The sequence below is a fragment of the Amphibalanus amphitrite genome, unplaced genomic scaffold, assembly GCF_019059575.1.
Source record: "Amphibalanus amphitrite isolate SeventyFive unplaced genomic scaffold, NRLGWU_Aamphi_draft 000053F_arrow, whole genome shotgun sequence".
Lineage (NCBI taxonomy): Eukaryota > Metazoa > Arthropoda > Thecostraca > Balanomorpha > Balanidae > Amphibalanus > Amphibalanus amphitrite.
Genome location: NW_024881549.1, coordinates 812722 through 829599, shown reverse-complemented (window position 1 = coordinate 829599; position 16878 = coordinate 812722). Strand labels below are relative to the sequence as shown.

Sequence of the window (16878 nt, the reverse complement as noted above, 5' to 3'; positions counted from 1 at the left end):
CCTCCCCGGGTCGCTGTCCCCGCGGTGTCTCCGGCCGCTGACGCCCCTGTTGCCGCGGGCAGTGTGCGCCGGTTGGCCGCGGGCCGCCCTCTCTCACCTGCGGGACGCTGCAGACGGCAGTGTCGGCCACTCCGAGGAGCCGCGGCTGTCGCCGGCACCGCCGGATCGTCGCCGGGGCTACTGAATCAACAGCAGCGCGGCCGACCGCCGGCCACCGGCCCACATCGATCCGACCATTAGGTGAACCGAGGTGCCGCCGCCGCCGGCACACCCGGCAACGTGGGTGCCATGGCCGGGACGGGCCGCAGCGGTCGCACCTCTGACCCTGCCGTGTCGGCGGCACATACAGGCTGCCACTGGTTCGGCCCAGCTGCCAGTAGAATTGATCAGCGGGCGGCAGTGGCGACCGTGACCGTCCAGAGCGCCTCGCGGATTCACCCGCCAACCAATGACGCTACAAAATAATACGATACTCGCCAAGATTGAATTTCCTTAGTCCTTAGTAGGACGCCTGAATCTTCTAAAAGAAGATATGAAACAATGTCTAAACCAAGTCCGAGCACCGTACTCATTCAGGCACCACGATGACAACAAGAAATCGCATTGCATTTACATCGCAAATATGCTTAGCTGACGTGAATGCAGAGCGAGACACTAAGCCGTGGTGTTCGTTAACGTTTGGGGAGAAGTGGCTGGATCCATTTGCAGGGCTTCACATCGCAGCATGACGCGTAATTTCGTAACTTTATTGAGGTGAAGCATGACCAGCAAACTCCGTCATAAATATAAGAAATCTCGTAAATCAGTAGAATGCATTATGAATCATTGCGTGTACCGATACCGTTCCCTGCTTTTCGAACAACGACGTCACCTCTACACCAGTGACGTCACACTGCTAATTGTGAGACCATTCGCACCAATTGCTGATGGTTGGGAAATGGGGGGCTGGTCTTGCATGTGTTGTCCCACGGGACAAAGGAGCACTCTGGGCTCTGGAGACAGCCGCTGTCGTCGGCGGGGTCTGCCCACGATGATACTAATAGCTCGTCGGCAATCGATATGTAGTGCATGGTCACTCAGCCGCCCACGCTATCAGAGGAGTGGATGTCGCTCGAATCAGTTCTTGTGCATAGGCTCTGCTATCGGGGTACAGAGGACGGGGACATGTCTTGTGCTTCTTCTGAACCACACATGGGATCTGAAGGCACGTACAGTGCTTTCTTTTTTAGTACTACACGGTACACCCAATGACAGCGGTAAAAAATAAACGGCTTAACTTAGTCTTCATTATCGCATAGCCTTTCGGAATCCTCGTAAAGTGTATGAAAGATGCAAAGCACTTTGGTGCATGATCAACTCCAACCATGCGTTGCCATAAAAAAACGCACTTCTCGTGTATACAGCTAGCTTTGGGATGCACATCGCACATTGCACATTGCCGCGCTGAATATTTTAGGCACACGGAGGGCGTCGCCGTCATCTATGGACAGAATTAGGAGGGTCCCTGCGGTGCAGCATGGTTCAGGCGCAAGACAGGCAGAGCCATCTATGAACACAACTTGAAAGCTGCCACCCGTCACTGCGGTACAGCATGCTTCAGGCGCAAGACAGGCAGAGCCATCTATGGACAAGGCTGAAAAAGCGGAGCACTGCGGCGCAGCATGTTTCAGGCGCAAGACAGGCAGCGCCATCTATGGACAGGAGATGTAAATACACTGAACCATAGCTCTATGGTTTGTCTAGGACAAGCGAATCACTGGCAACACAGACGTAGTAATCGGTGGATGAAACAGAGGCGCCACGTTTGGACCTCTGGTTGTATGAGAGCCGGAGGGCCCTTATCTTAAAATTAACAGAAAGGAATAACTAGGTATGTATTCAGCAGCATAGCTTCTGACATAAAGTTTCATGCAACACCTTAAGCGACTCTCGATATCTACTGATATCGAGCATTGCATTCTGCCATTTTTTTCGTAACAATTATCAATGCCATACCATACCTATGCAAAAATATGTAGTACCTACCTATATACGTTCCTTTCAGGGATCTAAATTTTATCGTATCGTTTTGCACCTCCCTCCCATTTCACGTCAGAGTGTAGACATGCACTGTGTAGTGCGTATGTATTTGGATTAGGTAACTGGTAAGGTAGGTATGGGACGTATTTACGTGTACATAGAGGAAAGCGTGATTAGAAAATGGAATACAGAATAGATAAAGAAGTATTTTGTTTTCGTTAGCACACGTCACTGTCCACCGTCATCACGAGGTCACAACAAGCACGCAGCCTAACAATATCAGACGATAAAAGAAATAACGCAATATCCTCTGAGAGCCCCACTTCACGTCGGCCAGTCGGTCGGGAAAATTAACGCCCATTAAACACGGACCTTTCAATGGTCCAGCGCTCCACCGTCCCATTTCATGAGTAATTATCGATTTCGTTGCACGCATTTGCAGGTGCGGTGAATGGTGACACGGCCGCCGCGGTCCCAGGAGGCTCGGTCAGCTGCCGTTTCAACACACCTCGCCAACTCGGCTTCATTCAGCTCTTTGTGCGCGCCGAAGCGGCCTTCCCACGTGTGAGGAGCTGTAATTATTAACGGCGACCCGTCTGATGACACCGTGCCGTTCAGTGACCGGGCCGGCGCCGGCACCGCGGCACGCTGCTGTCACGGCCGAGAACTGGGCCCGCACGGGTCAGGTCACGGCTGGGCCACGACGAACGCAACGGGGCATCGACCCACCGTGCGCCGTCCGCTCAGCAAACTTGGCGTGGTGAGCGCTCGTTCGGTGCCCGGCTAATGGCTAAAGGCACACACACATACACACAAACACACACCCAGACATACAGGCCGATTGCGGCGCCGTGACCGCGCCGTCACGCCACTCGTCACGACGCTGCAGGGGTGACCGGGGGCAATACAGAGTGATGGACCGCCAAGCGAAGGTCAGCGCGCACTTCAGCAGCCAAACTGAGCTGTACGACTTGCATAATTCAACATTTACATGCAGTTATGTGCTGGATAGCACTAACCTCTGCAATGTCAATGGGTTGTTTAGCGACAGACAAACGTTGACGTTTGTCCTTGCACTTTCCGTTAAGCAAAGTCAGTTGCTCTTGAATAAAAAAGATGGCTTTAAAAACATCATGGTCTTTGCTACAGGTTGTTCGGATGTGTGGTAGGTATCAAAAATGCATGCTGAAAAACTTGTCAAGCTTAATGAGCAAAACCAGTCCCTGAAAAAGAATGCTTTGCAACTTGCTAAGCTCTTGAATAGCTGTAGGCGTCGCTACAGACCTACATACCTAATGGTATTTGCGCCACTTCCAGCAATGCTTTTGTTGTTTATCGATTTACAACAAAAAATCGATGTCTACAAATATACCAACGAAGGGTACTGTCGAAAAGATAAAACATGAGTTTTTAGCTATATGGGTATTGGGTGCTGCCATAAAAGTTTCATTATCATGCTGGGGTTTGGGGTAAACTATAACGTTTGAAGACCTTCAATAAATATAAAGAGAATAGCATGTCAAGACCCATCACATCGAAGATAAATATCCGACATCATTTATAGAATCATTTCCAAATAAAGCGGATTTGGTAACGAAAGATGGCGCAGTGCTTTCTTTTATCGATGCCTCCTACTACTATTCCACTCGGGTTGTGCAAAATATTAAAAAAACACAGCAGACATCTCAATAAATAACCTGTAGCTAGAAACGGACATGTGAAAACACGGCACCACGAGTCTCGATGTGCTCCAAACAAAATTCTTCTTTTCAAAGGCATTGTATTTGCGTCTAACATTTATATAAATGAAGGCAATGCTGTACATTTGGAGGAAACGTCAAGTGATAAGTACAAAGCTTTCACATGTCTGTAAATGCCTATACAAGTGCCATGGCTAATGGGTTCGAACAGTGGATTGCTCGTTGTTGGTCAGATTTGCCACCTCTGAGCTTTTGGCTTATTCCACTGTCAACTCATCGTCCCCGCTCGCTATCCCGCCGTTGACTCTCAAATGTGTAGTTCTCGCATCCAGTGGCGGATCTACGTTGGGGCAAAATGGGCAATTGCCCCCCCCCCTAAACGGAAAACCTCTGGGCAAACATATCTTTTTGCCCCCCCCCTAAAAAACTACAACTTGAATACTAAAAATATGGTGTTTGAAAATAAAATGTGAAATAAATGGAGGACTAGAAGGTTGTCATATTCGTGATATTAAGTTGTGAGCTGATCCTAAAATACACCTACAACCTACATCTACAACCCAAACCTACTTGTGCCATTATTGAAATTAGACTAACTTAACTAATAGTGCGAGATAGGTTTCTGAGAGGAATAACGTAAAGAAGATTACCAATCGCGGCTTTTTCATGAGCCATACCGTTATCTAACGGGGACAAACACAGAAAGGCTCAGTCAGAGCTTTTGGTTTGCGAGGTGTTGAAGAAGCTCAGTATGTTGTGGGAACTTAACGCTGTTCAGTGTGATTCCGTTGGCTGTTGCGCTGTGGTCCTATGTAGTCTGTAGAAGCATCGTTTATCTCCTCTCGAAAGTAACACTTATTGTATAATTTTGCTAGCTCGCGAAGTTTAGTCCCAAAGTTAAGGAATGTTCATTGTAATTGCATCAATAAATGCAGTACCGAAAACAAATGCGCCGTTCTTCGTCTATTTCTTGTTGGGATTCTTAATCGACTGATCTCATTTTCTATTACCGGAAACAACTGTTAACCCGCGCCGGGCCGGTGCTCTGAGATTCCGCGCCGGGCCGCGGGGGTGTCTGAACACCCCCCTTCTAACTCGGCTCCTGGGCCACGTAGCGACACGCAGAAAGCAGCAATCGAAAGAACGTCAAAAATAAGGACGAAAACACTTCGGTCATTTTTGGGTCAGGTCAAAGGTCAGGTCACCAGAGGTCACCAAAGGTAAAATGTTGACTATTTCAACATTTTGGAAACTGCCAACGGCTATCTCGGGAACCGATAGAGCTACAGCGCCGCAAAAAAGCGCATTCGATAGCCCCTTTACAGACCTTTCTGAGCAATGTTCTCAGATTTGACCTCAGGTCAACGGTTTAGCCTCCAGAGGTCAAAAACCCCAAAATAGCCGTTTTTACGAAAAACGTTTTTTTCGGCAATAACTTTTGACTCAAAAGAGCTATGACATTACTTTTGCCAGCATCGTGTTCCTCTCGTCGAGACGCGTCGAATGAACTATAATTTGACCTTGAAAGGTCAACTTGAAAATTTGACCTCAGGTCAAGGTCATGACCTGACCGGAAAAGGTCATGTTGCATATCAGTCGATCCGCAACGTCGAGCCGAACACATCTAAGGCGTTTTCAGCGCTCTAGCACGCCTCTATCAGAAGTTATCATCGAAAAACTGTTAGATTCTGTTCGTGACCTGAGATGACCTCGGGGACATAACGAGGGGTCACAGTTGCCATTTTCTGGTTCAGTGTGTCTATTTTACCTACATCTCGATGTTTGAGAGTGTCTAGAATAGCGTTCGTGCAAAACAGACGCTTTTCAATTTTCTCCCATTGACTTAAAATGGAGAGGCCGCAAAATTGACCTGACCTTAGGTCACCGATATCAAACTTCCGAGATATACATTTTATACATAGTGTTGCTCTAATCAATCGCTGAAAGTTTCAAGGCAATCGTTCAGTCGGTGTAGCTATGACGAGCATTCTTATTTTTTTCTGAGGTGAGGTCACTTGGCGTGACCTGGTGACCTGACCTAAGATGACCTGGGTCTGAAATTTTCACAACATGTGCGGAAAAGATGCACGAACAGGTGTGCCAAAAACGGCGGCGCTCCGCGCCGCCGTTTTTGAGATATCTGCGAAAAACCGCAGGGGGGGTGTTCAAACACCCCCCGGCCCGGCGCGGGTACGTTTAACTACGTGGCAACCCTGACTGCGTATAGTATCGCAGGTACGCTGATGTGGCCTTTGGTCGTGGGCATTTACACATGAACCTACTGCTGCGACCCTTATCGGTCTCCGGATACAGAAGCCCTTGAGAACCGGCGCGGGCGGACCTTTCGGACGAGGTCTTGCCGAGGTGATGCGGGAGGTAGAGGACGGACCGTCCATAGCGCCGGTGAGCTATTCTCTAACTATCTCCCGGAGTCAGGGTGGCTGCAAATTTTTTTTTGCGCTGCCCTGGCTTGGCCGGACTGACAAAAATGTAAAAAATCAAAAAAAAAAAATCCCGAAATCCGAGGAGAAAAATAGGGGTAGCTCGTTTTTTTTTCCTAAGACTGGACGTTTGAAATTCTCGCCGACTTGCCTGGCGGCGCAATGTTTGCCCCCCCCCTAAACTCAAATCCTAAATCCGCCACTGCTCGCATCTCGCCGTCTAGCTCTCACGACACTTCTCTGCCGAGCCGGCGTCACAGCGGGCCGCGACTACTTTCCATTTCACCGGGTCGGGCCGGGCGGGCCGGCGCGACGCATAGGCTCTCCAGGGGCGGGTCTCCCAAGCCGACGATAAGAGGTTAGGTTCAATGAGTCCGGGTCGGACGAGCGGAATATAGGCATTCGATGTCTGTGAACAAGACCACCATACAGATTCTTACATCTATGAATGAATGCCGACCTGGGATCAGTCATCAGATGACCAATCAGTTTCTAAGATCGTGGAGTAAACGGGAGGCCGGTCGGTCCGCGGCCCTCAGCGTCCCTATTTCGTCACAGCGCCTCACGTCAGTCAGACCGGGATGACAAACAGAACGTAACTCTCGCACTGGTTCGTATCAAGGTGTTGATGACGTTCGTTCGGTTATCACGCGGGATGGACAAAGACCAGGACTCAATCAGGAGCCAACAAAGTTCACGATGTGCCCCATTGAAATTGCAATATGGCCTGTATCTAGCCAAACTCTAAGACCTTTCCAGCCGATGCAAAAGTCTGATTTGGATAATGTAATGAATCAAAATAATGTAGATTAAATCGTTATTATTTTTGAATATCACCCTTCTTGCGATAATTAACACAGTTTTAGCTCGATTAAAAAATATATGTATTAGCAATATGGAGGAAAAGCAAGAAGCATAGAAAAAGCAAGTTCCAGGAGTCGAGTTTGAGGGAGTACTTAAACACCCCCTTTCCCCGGCCGGCGCGGTTGGCGCAGAGCACCGGCTCGGCGCGGGTTAATCGAAAAACGTCCAGCCAACGAGAATCTGCATACGGGTCGTGTTGAGCCATTTTGGGTTCGTGCCTGCGGGCCAAGCCAAGCAGCTCAGACTAGCTGCATCATCCACTCGGGGGTCGGGAGAGCCCCACTGGCGCAAGCTCGCCTCAGGGAGAGCTGCGTCATTGTATCCCCTCGACCCTCGACCGGCCCTCCGCGAGTGGGTCAGGTCAGGTCAATGGCTCCATTGTGACGGCGGACGGCCGGCGTGACCCGACAAACCGGCCGAGTCACCGTGCAGCGGGCTGACCGGCACGGCACCCGCCGCCGACACCGGTGGCGTAACACAGGCGCAACTGACAACGGCCAACGGGCATACTCACAACACGCTGCTGTAATAAAGCATGTTTGAGTGTTGAAAATGAGTGGTGAAAAGGGGCCAAATTAAACTTCTTTCAGCGACCAGCGACTACAACTGGTGAGGTTACAAAACAAAGCTGAGCCCGTGCTAAATGGCTGCGGAGTCGACAAATATTCTGCGACTGCGACAACAATTAAACAAAATCGACTCCTACTCCGGCTTCAACTCCCACTCTAGCCATCTCACATCTCGCGTCACGGTAGCATGAATTGTAACTGTGGTGTCTGTTTGCCTAAACACGTGAACGTGTCTTGGCACATTGTAAGTGCATTCCAACATTGCGTTGTAGCTCTATGGGATGCCCGACGCCGGAGGACGTCTGACCTCCAGCAGGAGCGACAGCATCGCACAAGGACGGCAGATCGCTGTCAAAGTTTAAAGGTCCAGCTCGCAGACGAACTACATTTCAAGGCAATCACGATACTCTGCAACACTCTCATCTCAAAGTTGTTCATCTTCCCTCGTGCGAGGTCATCCGACCGCCAGTCTTAGAGGGCTCACATCGGCCTTTGAGGGCCTTATGCTGTGGTGTGAGCGGACCGGTCTGATATTTTGAATCGCATGACCTCTGGGGTGTGAACGGCACCCACATTTTCAGTCAATGACATATGAGTAAAAGCAAAAATATGAGCGAAAGAAGTACTGGATTTCTTTCGCCGTTCATGTTTAGGTAAGCTTCGTGAGTTACTGGAAACACTTATATTGGCCGTTCCAATATTTTATCCCGCGCCCCGCTGGGCTATTCAGCCAAACGCGCCCTGCTGGGGGGGGGGGGGGGGGGGCAGATTCTGCCCCCCCTGTCTAACTTCCGAACCGATGGTCGTAGAAAGACGGGGAAAACGACAATCGAAAGCTCTCAACAAGGCGGATCTTAAGAGCCCATTTTTTTGCTTAAGTAGGTCAGAGGTCAGGTCAAGGTCAGGTCAAGGGTACAAAATGCAAGTTTCTACAGTATCGGCCTTGCACCGTAGTTGCCGAAGAATGGACTGAGACTGATTGCCCAAAACGTGTTCTTAGACTACCAAGACAATATTCGTTGCATACAATGTCATTCAAAGGTCAAGGTCAAGGTCAAGGTCAGGTCAGGTCAGGTCAGGTTGCCAAAAACAAAATATAGAAAAGGGCATGTGCAACACATGTTTTATGGGCCATTTTACTCATAGAATTCAATAGGCACACTCAATAAGTGATATGGACCACCTCTGCATGAATTTCAGGTCGAGGTCAGGTCAAGGTCAGGTCAAGTGAGGTCAAATTTTGAAGTTGGTTGTTAAGGCCTAAAAAGGTGTCTATCTGATGCAGTTTTTCACGGCGAATCGAATGGTGCTATGTTGGTTTCCGTACGAGGTCTAAAACTTCCAAAAAATCATTTTTCAATTTTTTGTGCGTCGTGACGTCATAAAATTTTAAATAACTCCAACATTTTTGAACCGATTCTTCTAAAAATTGGTATGTAGGTGCACATAGACCACTTCTCTGACATATATTCCGGTTTTTTCGATACACTAAAAATTTTGGATTTGATAATTATTTTTCCAAAAAAGTCAGTTTTTTTAGAAAAAAATTTGGGCCAAAATCCAAAATTTTTAAAAAACCGAGCCATTTGATAGACAAAGTAGAATCACATATAACCTTTTTTGTTACGTCTTGATTCCTTTAAAAATGAAGATGTTAGCGGCGTTTGAAATTTTGCCGTTTTTGAGGCGAAAATGGCGAACATGACGTCACTAAAACGTCAATTTCTCAAAAAATTTCCGACGAATTTCGCTCAAATTTTCAGAGAACGTGTCAAATTGATGTATGATAAGGTACTGAAAGTTTGACGTCGCTGGCGTACCGCGTTTAGTAGAAGTTATTGGCGAATAACGGGAGAGGGGCAGATTCTGCCCCCCCCCCCCTCAGCGGGGCGCGGGTTATATGTGCAGTTTTTTAATGCCTGTACAAGTGTACAATCACAAGAGTACAATCAGAACAATTAAATTATTTACCATACGATCACAAAAACAGTGCAATCACTTGGTGATTATTGCAAGATACGCCAATAAGCTAACATTTACGTAGGCACGAGGAACCATGGTGAAGTTTTTATGCTACCCCTGCAGTCTGCATATAAATTCATATATACGGTAACAGCACGTGCGGCAGCGCACTCAACAACCACAAGTCACAACCCTAGTGTAGTTGATTTCACACTGAAACCAGAGTGACGAGAAGTACCCGCAATCGTGGTTTCTAATGTGATAGTCATCGCCTTCCGCCTATTCACATTTGATCCAGTTGTATCAACTCGTCCCACGAGAACTCGAGAGGCCACGCGTTCCTGTCGACCCATCTGATTACCGGGTGAGTACCGGTCCTGGTGGCTACCCGTGCCGACATTCCGGCCGGCCCGGGCTCTGCGCATGCGCGGTGACCGGCGGCCGGCGCGGCGACGGGCCCCGGCCGCCGAGTGTATAAGTAGGCTGGCGACGTGAGATAGCGTCGAGTTCACGGTGCAGACGGCAGTGCGGCGGTGGTACCTGGAGCGACCGTCGACACAGAGCGGAGACAGGCGCGGAGACACTCAGAGACGCACAGGTGAGACGGAAGTCGGCGCCGGACACTCGGAGGCACTCATACCTGCACATATATCGACACCTTTTTTTAAACCCCACATTTGTTCTCCCGTGAAGTTCAGACAAGTTGTTTAGAAACCTTCAAAAAAGGTACAGTCACTCGATTTTTCTCAAGTTTGTCTGTCTTGGCAGATCAAGCAATGCCAGAGCAAGCTTACGAACACACAAATTTGATCAGGATCGGACGATTGGACACTTCTAAAAAGAGATCTTTCGTGCTTCCCGGAAATTCACCGGAGAACAGATGTGGGGTTTATAAAAAAAGGTGTCGATATACTCAGACACTCAGAGCGGCACGGAGACACACAGACACTCAGACCGACACAGAGAGACACTCTGACACCCCCACAGAAGAGACGGAAGACGGCGCGGTACGGAGACACTCGGTGATAATCAGAGATACTCATAGAAACTTTTCAGGAGATGCGGCGGGAAGCGTGACACGCCGGTGGGAGGGCACGTGCATGTGCGGCTTGAACACGGTGAACACGTCAGATAAGACGCGGACACGCTTATACCAGCAAATCGTGCATTCAGCCTGATGGGCAGGAGAGATTGTAGATCCCACAATCCCGAAAATCGACGGCGAGTTGTAGCTTCTTATCGCCGTGTCTCAGCGATTCTTCAAAGTGTCATTTCCGGCGTTTCTGAATTTAAGCAAAACGCGCGCTTTTGTCACCAAGGTTTTTAGCTCTTGTACCCACAAACCGCGCAACTGTGCACAGCATTGACCAAAATGTGAATAATCATAAAACGGTGGTGCATCCACAGCCATCCACTTTAAAATTCAAAAACACCGCATTAAAGGTAGTATGCCACCTTTGAAAGATTTCCCATTTTATTTTTCCTAGGATAAGAAGCTTCTGTTTTTACCTAATATCGCAAAAAAAAAAATCAAAAATGGGCCTGGAATAGTGCCTTTTTCGCCTAAAAGTTTTTCGGTTTTTAGATATGTATAACAACTGTAGTGGGCTCACCTGCAAACAGGCGTCGGGCAACAATCGCGAATGCGGCGCACTTGTGACAATAAGCAAAGGTCATTATAGTGTTACGACCATACGACGTACGGGAATGAGTTATCAGCTGTCTAATCGTAGACAACACAATGTCGAGCCTTAAACTGTAAGCCCGTATTGTATTGTTTCCTTTATTTGGCTGTCGAACATTATTTATGGTTTGAAATATGATTTTATGTAAAATAATTGATATGAAAAAGCCGTCTTATAAGTTATGACCCCATTTCACCACACGCAAGTGGCAGAAATGACAATGATCAGCTGACGCATTTTTCTTGGCCGAAGTCAGAGCGCGCGGCCCGACGCACCACGCGTATTTGGAAATTCCGACCTCGACGAGCATCAGAAGCCACCTAACAGGCGTGTTCGAAACCGCAGGAGATGATGATGAACGGGTTTATCGAAACTTGATTGGATGAGCCTATCGGTAATAGCGATTTCAGTGTGTGCATTTATTGTTCATAGTGGTGTGAAATGTGGTTGGGGTACGACCGACAACCCGTCGGGGCGAATTTCGCACTGGGGTACTCAAAATTTGAAGAATTTAAGACGTTTCCATGAGTTTTGAAGGTATGGATAAGTTCTAAAAATCCGGTTCTCCTTATCTGGGCCATTAACTCCATACGGTCCAAGAAAGCTGGCACACTACCTTTAAGTATCATAAGCCATTAAAATTCATCGATCGACTATGAATGAGCCACCCTACGGTCCCGGTTCAAAACAACATAATGTCGATGCATGGGAAATGTTACGAAATAATTTCAGATGTCGCTAACCTGTCGGTGAGCCACTTATCTTACGCGTCAGTTGTCGGAGTCAGGGTTGTCACCGGTGATCATACTAATGTGTAATTTGTAAATGACAACCGTCCCAGCATTGATAATTATTACGGTGAAGAAGATAAGCAAAACAGCATTGATTGAGAAAAGCCTTCAGAAGTTTAGTGTGTAAGGATCATTCTATGCATTGGGTATCGCCATGTATGTTTCAACCTAATGGTTGCATAAAAGACTGATATTTATTTTTACTTTATATGCAAAGACCTGACTAGCGTAAATACATGTAAAACAGAAGATAATGAAATGAGTCGTCAAATCAACACCAACTTTCATTATCTGCCAGTCCTCTCTTGCTTTCTAAACCAAGAGCCACACGGCACACGGTCTGTAATAACCACTTTCCCTAGCTGAGAGAAAGCTGTTTAATCAAGACGTTTTTGTTTGTCTCGACTACTTTCCGGTAACACCCGGTGACATTCATATGTTTTTGTCGTCACGATGAATGGAAGCTGTCGGCAGCTCGTCGCTCAGGGATCTCTGTTTGGCCCCACTTATATGTGCATCCAGCCTTGACCTGCAGACACGGTGCGGTCGGAGCATGTTTTAAGTTGCACATGATGACGTTCGACGGGCCTGCAAAACAAAACTCACTCTCACGTCACGTGCGAAATTCGAAATCGAGGTCTAAAAAACGCAACTTAATGTGAAGGGATTTTGTTAACGAATGCACTTTGCCAAGAGCATATGTGAGTCTCTTGAAATGTAATATTCGTTTTAGATACCAGCATCGATGACAGCGACCTGCATCATGCATGATTGAACTCTTGTGTGATAATAGTCCTGCAGTCGCAGAGGGGATCCCAGCGGACCGGTCAAAAGACGCCGGCCGTAGCACGGAGCCGCTCATCAGCCGGTTTCTCCGGGCCTGAGAGCAGGTGGCGGGCCGGAGAGACTTTCTCCGCCTGCCGCGCGCAGCCCGCCACAGCCACCGCCACCGCCCCGGGCCCGGTCCGAACGGCGCCACACTTTCCCCCGCGGACAGCCGGGCGCGCAGCAGTTACAACGGGCCACGGCTGGTTAGCTCACTGTGGCTCACTGTAGCTCACTGTGGCTCAGGACAGTTCCAGGCGATAAAGCGTCACTAGCAATGCTCATCAATTGCAGATGAATTAGTAGCACTACACATCTTGGAGGACTCCCGACATCAAAACAATAATAGCGATACTGAAAATCAAATAGCTTTCGGGTCTCAGCACATGAGTGACCATAGATGTCGTGTCTTAACTTCTTTCAAGTTTTGGGGTGGTTCAGACAAAGTACGAAAGCAGGAATATCATTCTGCGGTCAGCGCAGTTCCGGTACGAATAATTAGCACGAGAGAAACGCCGTTTGGTTACATCACGGGCCGGTGTGACGAGGTAGCTGTCTAGCGGCCTTTATCACGGCAGGGGATCACCGACGGCCGGCTGTCGGGTCTGACCGCTGACCGGTTAGCGCTCTGACCGGTGACCGGTTAGCGCTCTGACCGCTGACCGGTGGCCCACATCCGCGCCGGCCGGGCCCCTGGCATTCCAGGCAGGCCGCCGATGAATTTCTCCCACCCCAATCGGCAGCGGCCCGCGGTATGGACCGCCGCTGTGGCCAACGGTACCTCGGAGCACCGCGGCGGCGGCCCGTGAAGTGACTCAGTCATCTCCACTGCCCTGCCGCCTAATGGGCAGCCACTGCGAACACGTGTGCCTTCCACGGCGGCCGGCGCGAGCTCGCTGTAGCAGCCACAATAACCCGTCTCGGCCCACACAGTCGAAACGCAACGGGTCGTTACCGGTAACACAACCGACCACCAAACCGCGAGACGGGCTTTCGCGCGCGCGCGATCACGCCAAACTTTCACTCTTGATCGCCGAGAGCGAGCGGTGGTAAACAGTGAACACCTACGCTCGCGCGCGCCACTTTCACACTCGGTCTCAGAGTGGCGCTGGAGAATGGGAATTGGGGAAGCGGCATGACGCCACTGCACGCCTCACTGCTTCCCTGAGTGCGAAAATGAAACGGCTCGGCGGGAGGCGCTGTTACCACAGACTGACGCAACCCTGCTGGACTCCGCCTCATGATACAATCGATCGGCGTTTGGAAACCGGTACACACATTTACATTTATATATAAAAATACACACGGTGCCAACATGAAAACGCAAGAGTCGCTCAAATGTTCGCTGTGTCACTGTTGACATGATGCTAGCGTTTCTGACAGCGTTTATTGACTGAGGTGCTGTTTTGGTGGTAGTTGACTGTTGATTTGTTATGTTGCAGTGACACGATGATGCGGGCGCTGGCTCTGCTGGCGGTGGTGGCTGCGGCCGCTGCCCAGGACGGAGGACGCAGGGACCTGATCCTGCCCGACCCCAAGGCCTGCGCCAACCGTAAGTTCCTTGAGTGAAGTCGGTAATAGCATAGACGAAGTCAAACTTAAAACATCGCATCTAAAGCCAAAAGTGTAAACTGCCAAGTAAGATAATGACCGACGAATACTGAGCAGGCATCTGAGCTTGCAACGTATGAGTACGCTTTTAGGTTCAATGATCAGCCCAGGAGTTCACTTGTAATGCCAGATCGGTGTTAGCCCGTCATGAGTCGTAGCCCGTCCACTCGCATAACGACTTGGAAAACTCCGAACATTACCAGCCTGCTGACCCCTGCCCCCCCCCCCTCTGACCACAGGTGTGAAGCACGCACACGAGTTCCGCAACGGCCACTACTACTTCTACTCGTGGCGGCACCGGGCCACCTCGCGTCACGAGCGCGACTGGCTGGACGCGCGCAACATCTGCCGCAAGCACTGTCAGGACCTGGTCTCGCTCGAGACCGCCCAGGAGAGCAAGATGGTCGAGTCGGCCATCGCCGCCGACAACGTCAAGTACGCCTGGACCTCGGGCCGCAAGTGCGACTTCGACGGCTGCGACCGCCCCGACCTGCAGGTGAGAACAGCGCCCCAGCGCTGTGAGCTGTCCTAATGGGGCGCAGAGACAGCGGGACATTGATCTTGCTTTATGGGTAAGCTGTTGCTCGTATTCCTTTCATTTTTTCTTTGCTTGCAAGCATTGAGGAGAACGCTTTAGAAGCTTAGGGTAAAGCTCAACTGTCAAATCAGCCTTTCTGCAGGCATCCCCAGCCATGATGTTACTGTTTGTTGTCTGTGCCCTGACCTGTGGCCTGGAGACCGTGTGTGCGTACCCCGTGTTGTCCTTCTGTGTCCTGACGGCAGTGCCGTGTCGCCCACAGCCTAAGCTCATCAACGGCTGGTTCTGGTCCGGCTCTGGCGAGAAGATGCCGCCCAGCAACCAGCGTAGCGGCGGCTACCCCAACTGGTCGAACACCGGAGGCTCCAAGAAGCCGCAACCCGACAACCGCGAGCACGACGAGGGCACCGGCGAGGAGAGCTGCGTCGGCATCCTCAACAACTTCTACGGAGACGGCGTCAAATGGCACGACGTGGCCTGCCACCACCAGAAGCCCTGGGTGTGCGAGGACTCTGAGGAGCTGCTCAACTACGCCCGCTCCATCAGCCGCCGCCGCATCCCCTGAACAGACCACCAATGACGTCAGATTACGTCATACCACCCGCCGCGCCCGTCCCTCAGGAGCATCAGCGGCGTCAAATGACGCCGTCAGTGGTGTCGGTCGGTCGACATATGACCGGTATTATGCATCATACACATACACACACGTGAATATTTAAGTAGATTAAATCTATTTAAATGCGGTTACGAAGGGGCTCGGATTAGAGCGTTCTGCGATGGCTTCGATCGGAGCCGCGCCGTTACTTGTTTTCGTTAGTGGATGAAGCCCACGACCTGTGTATTTATGTCGCTACGTTCGGCCCACCGGTAAGCAGCGACTGTTCCCTGTAAGACTGTAAGATATGTGTGTGTATGGAGCGCTGGCTCGCGTTGGCTGTAAACGAGGGAGTCAGAATGTGAGACTTATCTTACCGATTGTGCCACTATAATACACTGGACTGTATTGAAGTACTGTGTGTTTCGGAAGACATTCAATTACGACCTACCGGTGCTATAGCGAAGCCCCCGGTAACCAGCACTCCCCCCTCCCACTAAATCCCCACAAGCACGCACAGCGCTGATTTCTAAAGACCCTGACCAGGCGTGGACCACGTATCCCAGATATCAGCTATACCTATCGTGAGTGTACCGGGAACCGAAACTAATTAGTAACCCGCGCTTCAGAAAATTTGTCAGGCGTTCACTACAGGTCCTAGCTAGTATTGGTAACAGTTGCATGGACTGTGACAGGCACGCTGATACACATGTTAGTTCCCTTGAAAAAAAAAAAACCAGCCTGCGAGATGTCCAAATCCATCGAGAGCACAGAAACCGAGTCGGTAGGAGTCCCAACATTCTGCAAGTCCAACGTTCGCTGTCAATTGGGTGGAAACAGCAGAGCTGTCACGATTCAGACTGTGAGTTTGAACGGTAATGCCGAAGTTTGCATCAGAGTGAGTGAGATCACTGAAGTAAATGAAAGTAAAAGAATAGGTACGATGCAACCGTGAGCCAACTGAATAACTTTCAGCTTAACCTTAACTGGGGTCTGGGGCAGTAAACCATCCATTCAGTGAACGGAAGGTTATTGAAACGTTATCCACATTCACCTGAATTTACTGCCACTACTCACCGCTAAATAGTAGGCACTAGGTGACATGAGAAGAGTGCATGCCATCGCCTACGAAATTACACCGGTGAATGCAGTCACTCATGTGAAACCAGCCATACTCCAGTGCAGTGTTTGCCGCAAACGCTATAAGCACGTAACGCTATTTTAGAGGCACGGTAGCGCTGGTAAGATTTCTGGTGGAATCTGTCGTAAGCAGTGATT

At 49.7% G+C, this 16878-nt stretch overlaps 1 protein-coding gene across 1 annotated transcript; it reads left to right on the top strand.

Moving 5' to 3' along the window:
* The first annotated feature begins 10021 nt into the window (after nt 1-10021).
* Nucleotides 10022-16013, top strand: LOC122377972 (L-selectin-like). The gene is made up of 4 exons (XM_043358634.1): nt 10022-10153; nt 14299-14408; nt 14707-14963; nt 15268-16013. The coding sequence occupies exons 2-4, from the start codon at nt 14306-14308 to the stop codon at nt 15568-15570; spliced, it is 663 nt and encodes a 220-aa protein (XP_043214569.1). The 5' UTR covers nt 10022-10153; nt 14299-14305; the 3' UTR covers nt 15571-16013.
* Nucleotides 16014-16878: the final 865 nt, after the last annotated feature.

What these genes read in the sequence shown, in the direction of transcription:
- LOC122377972 (XM_043358634.1), top strand. Translation starts at nt 14,306, where the DNA reads ATGATGCGGGCGCTGGCTCTGCTGGCGGTGGTGGCTGCGGCCGCTGCC. An exon ending in CCCCAAGGCCTGCGCCAACC is followed by an intron (nt 14,409 to 14,706) that starts GTAAGTTCCTTG and finishes CTCTGACCACAG; the next exon opens with GTGTGAAGCACGCACACGAG. An exon ending in GCGACCGCCCCGACCTGCAG is followed by an intron (nt 14,964 to 15,267) that starts GTGAGAACAGCG and finishes TGTCGCCCACAG; the next exon opens with CCTAAGCTCATCAACGGCTG.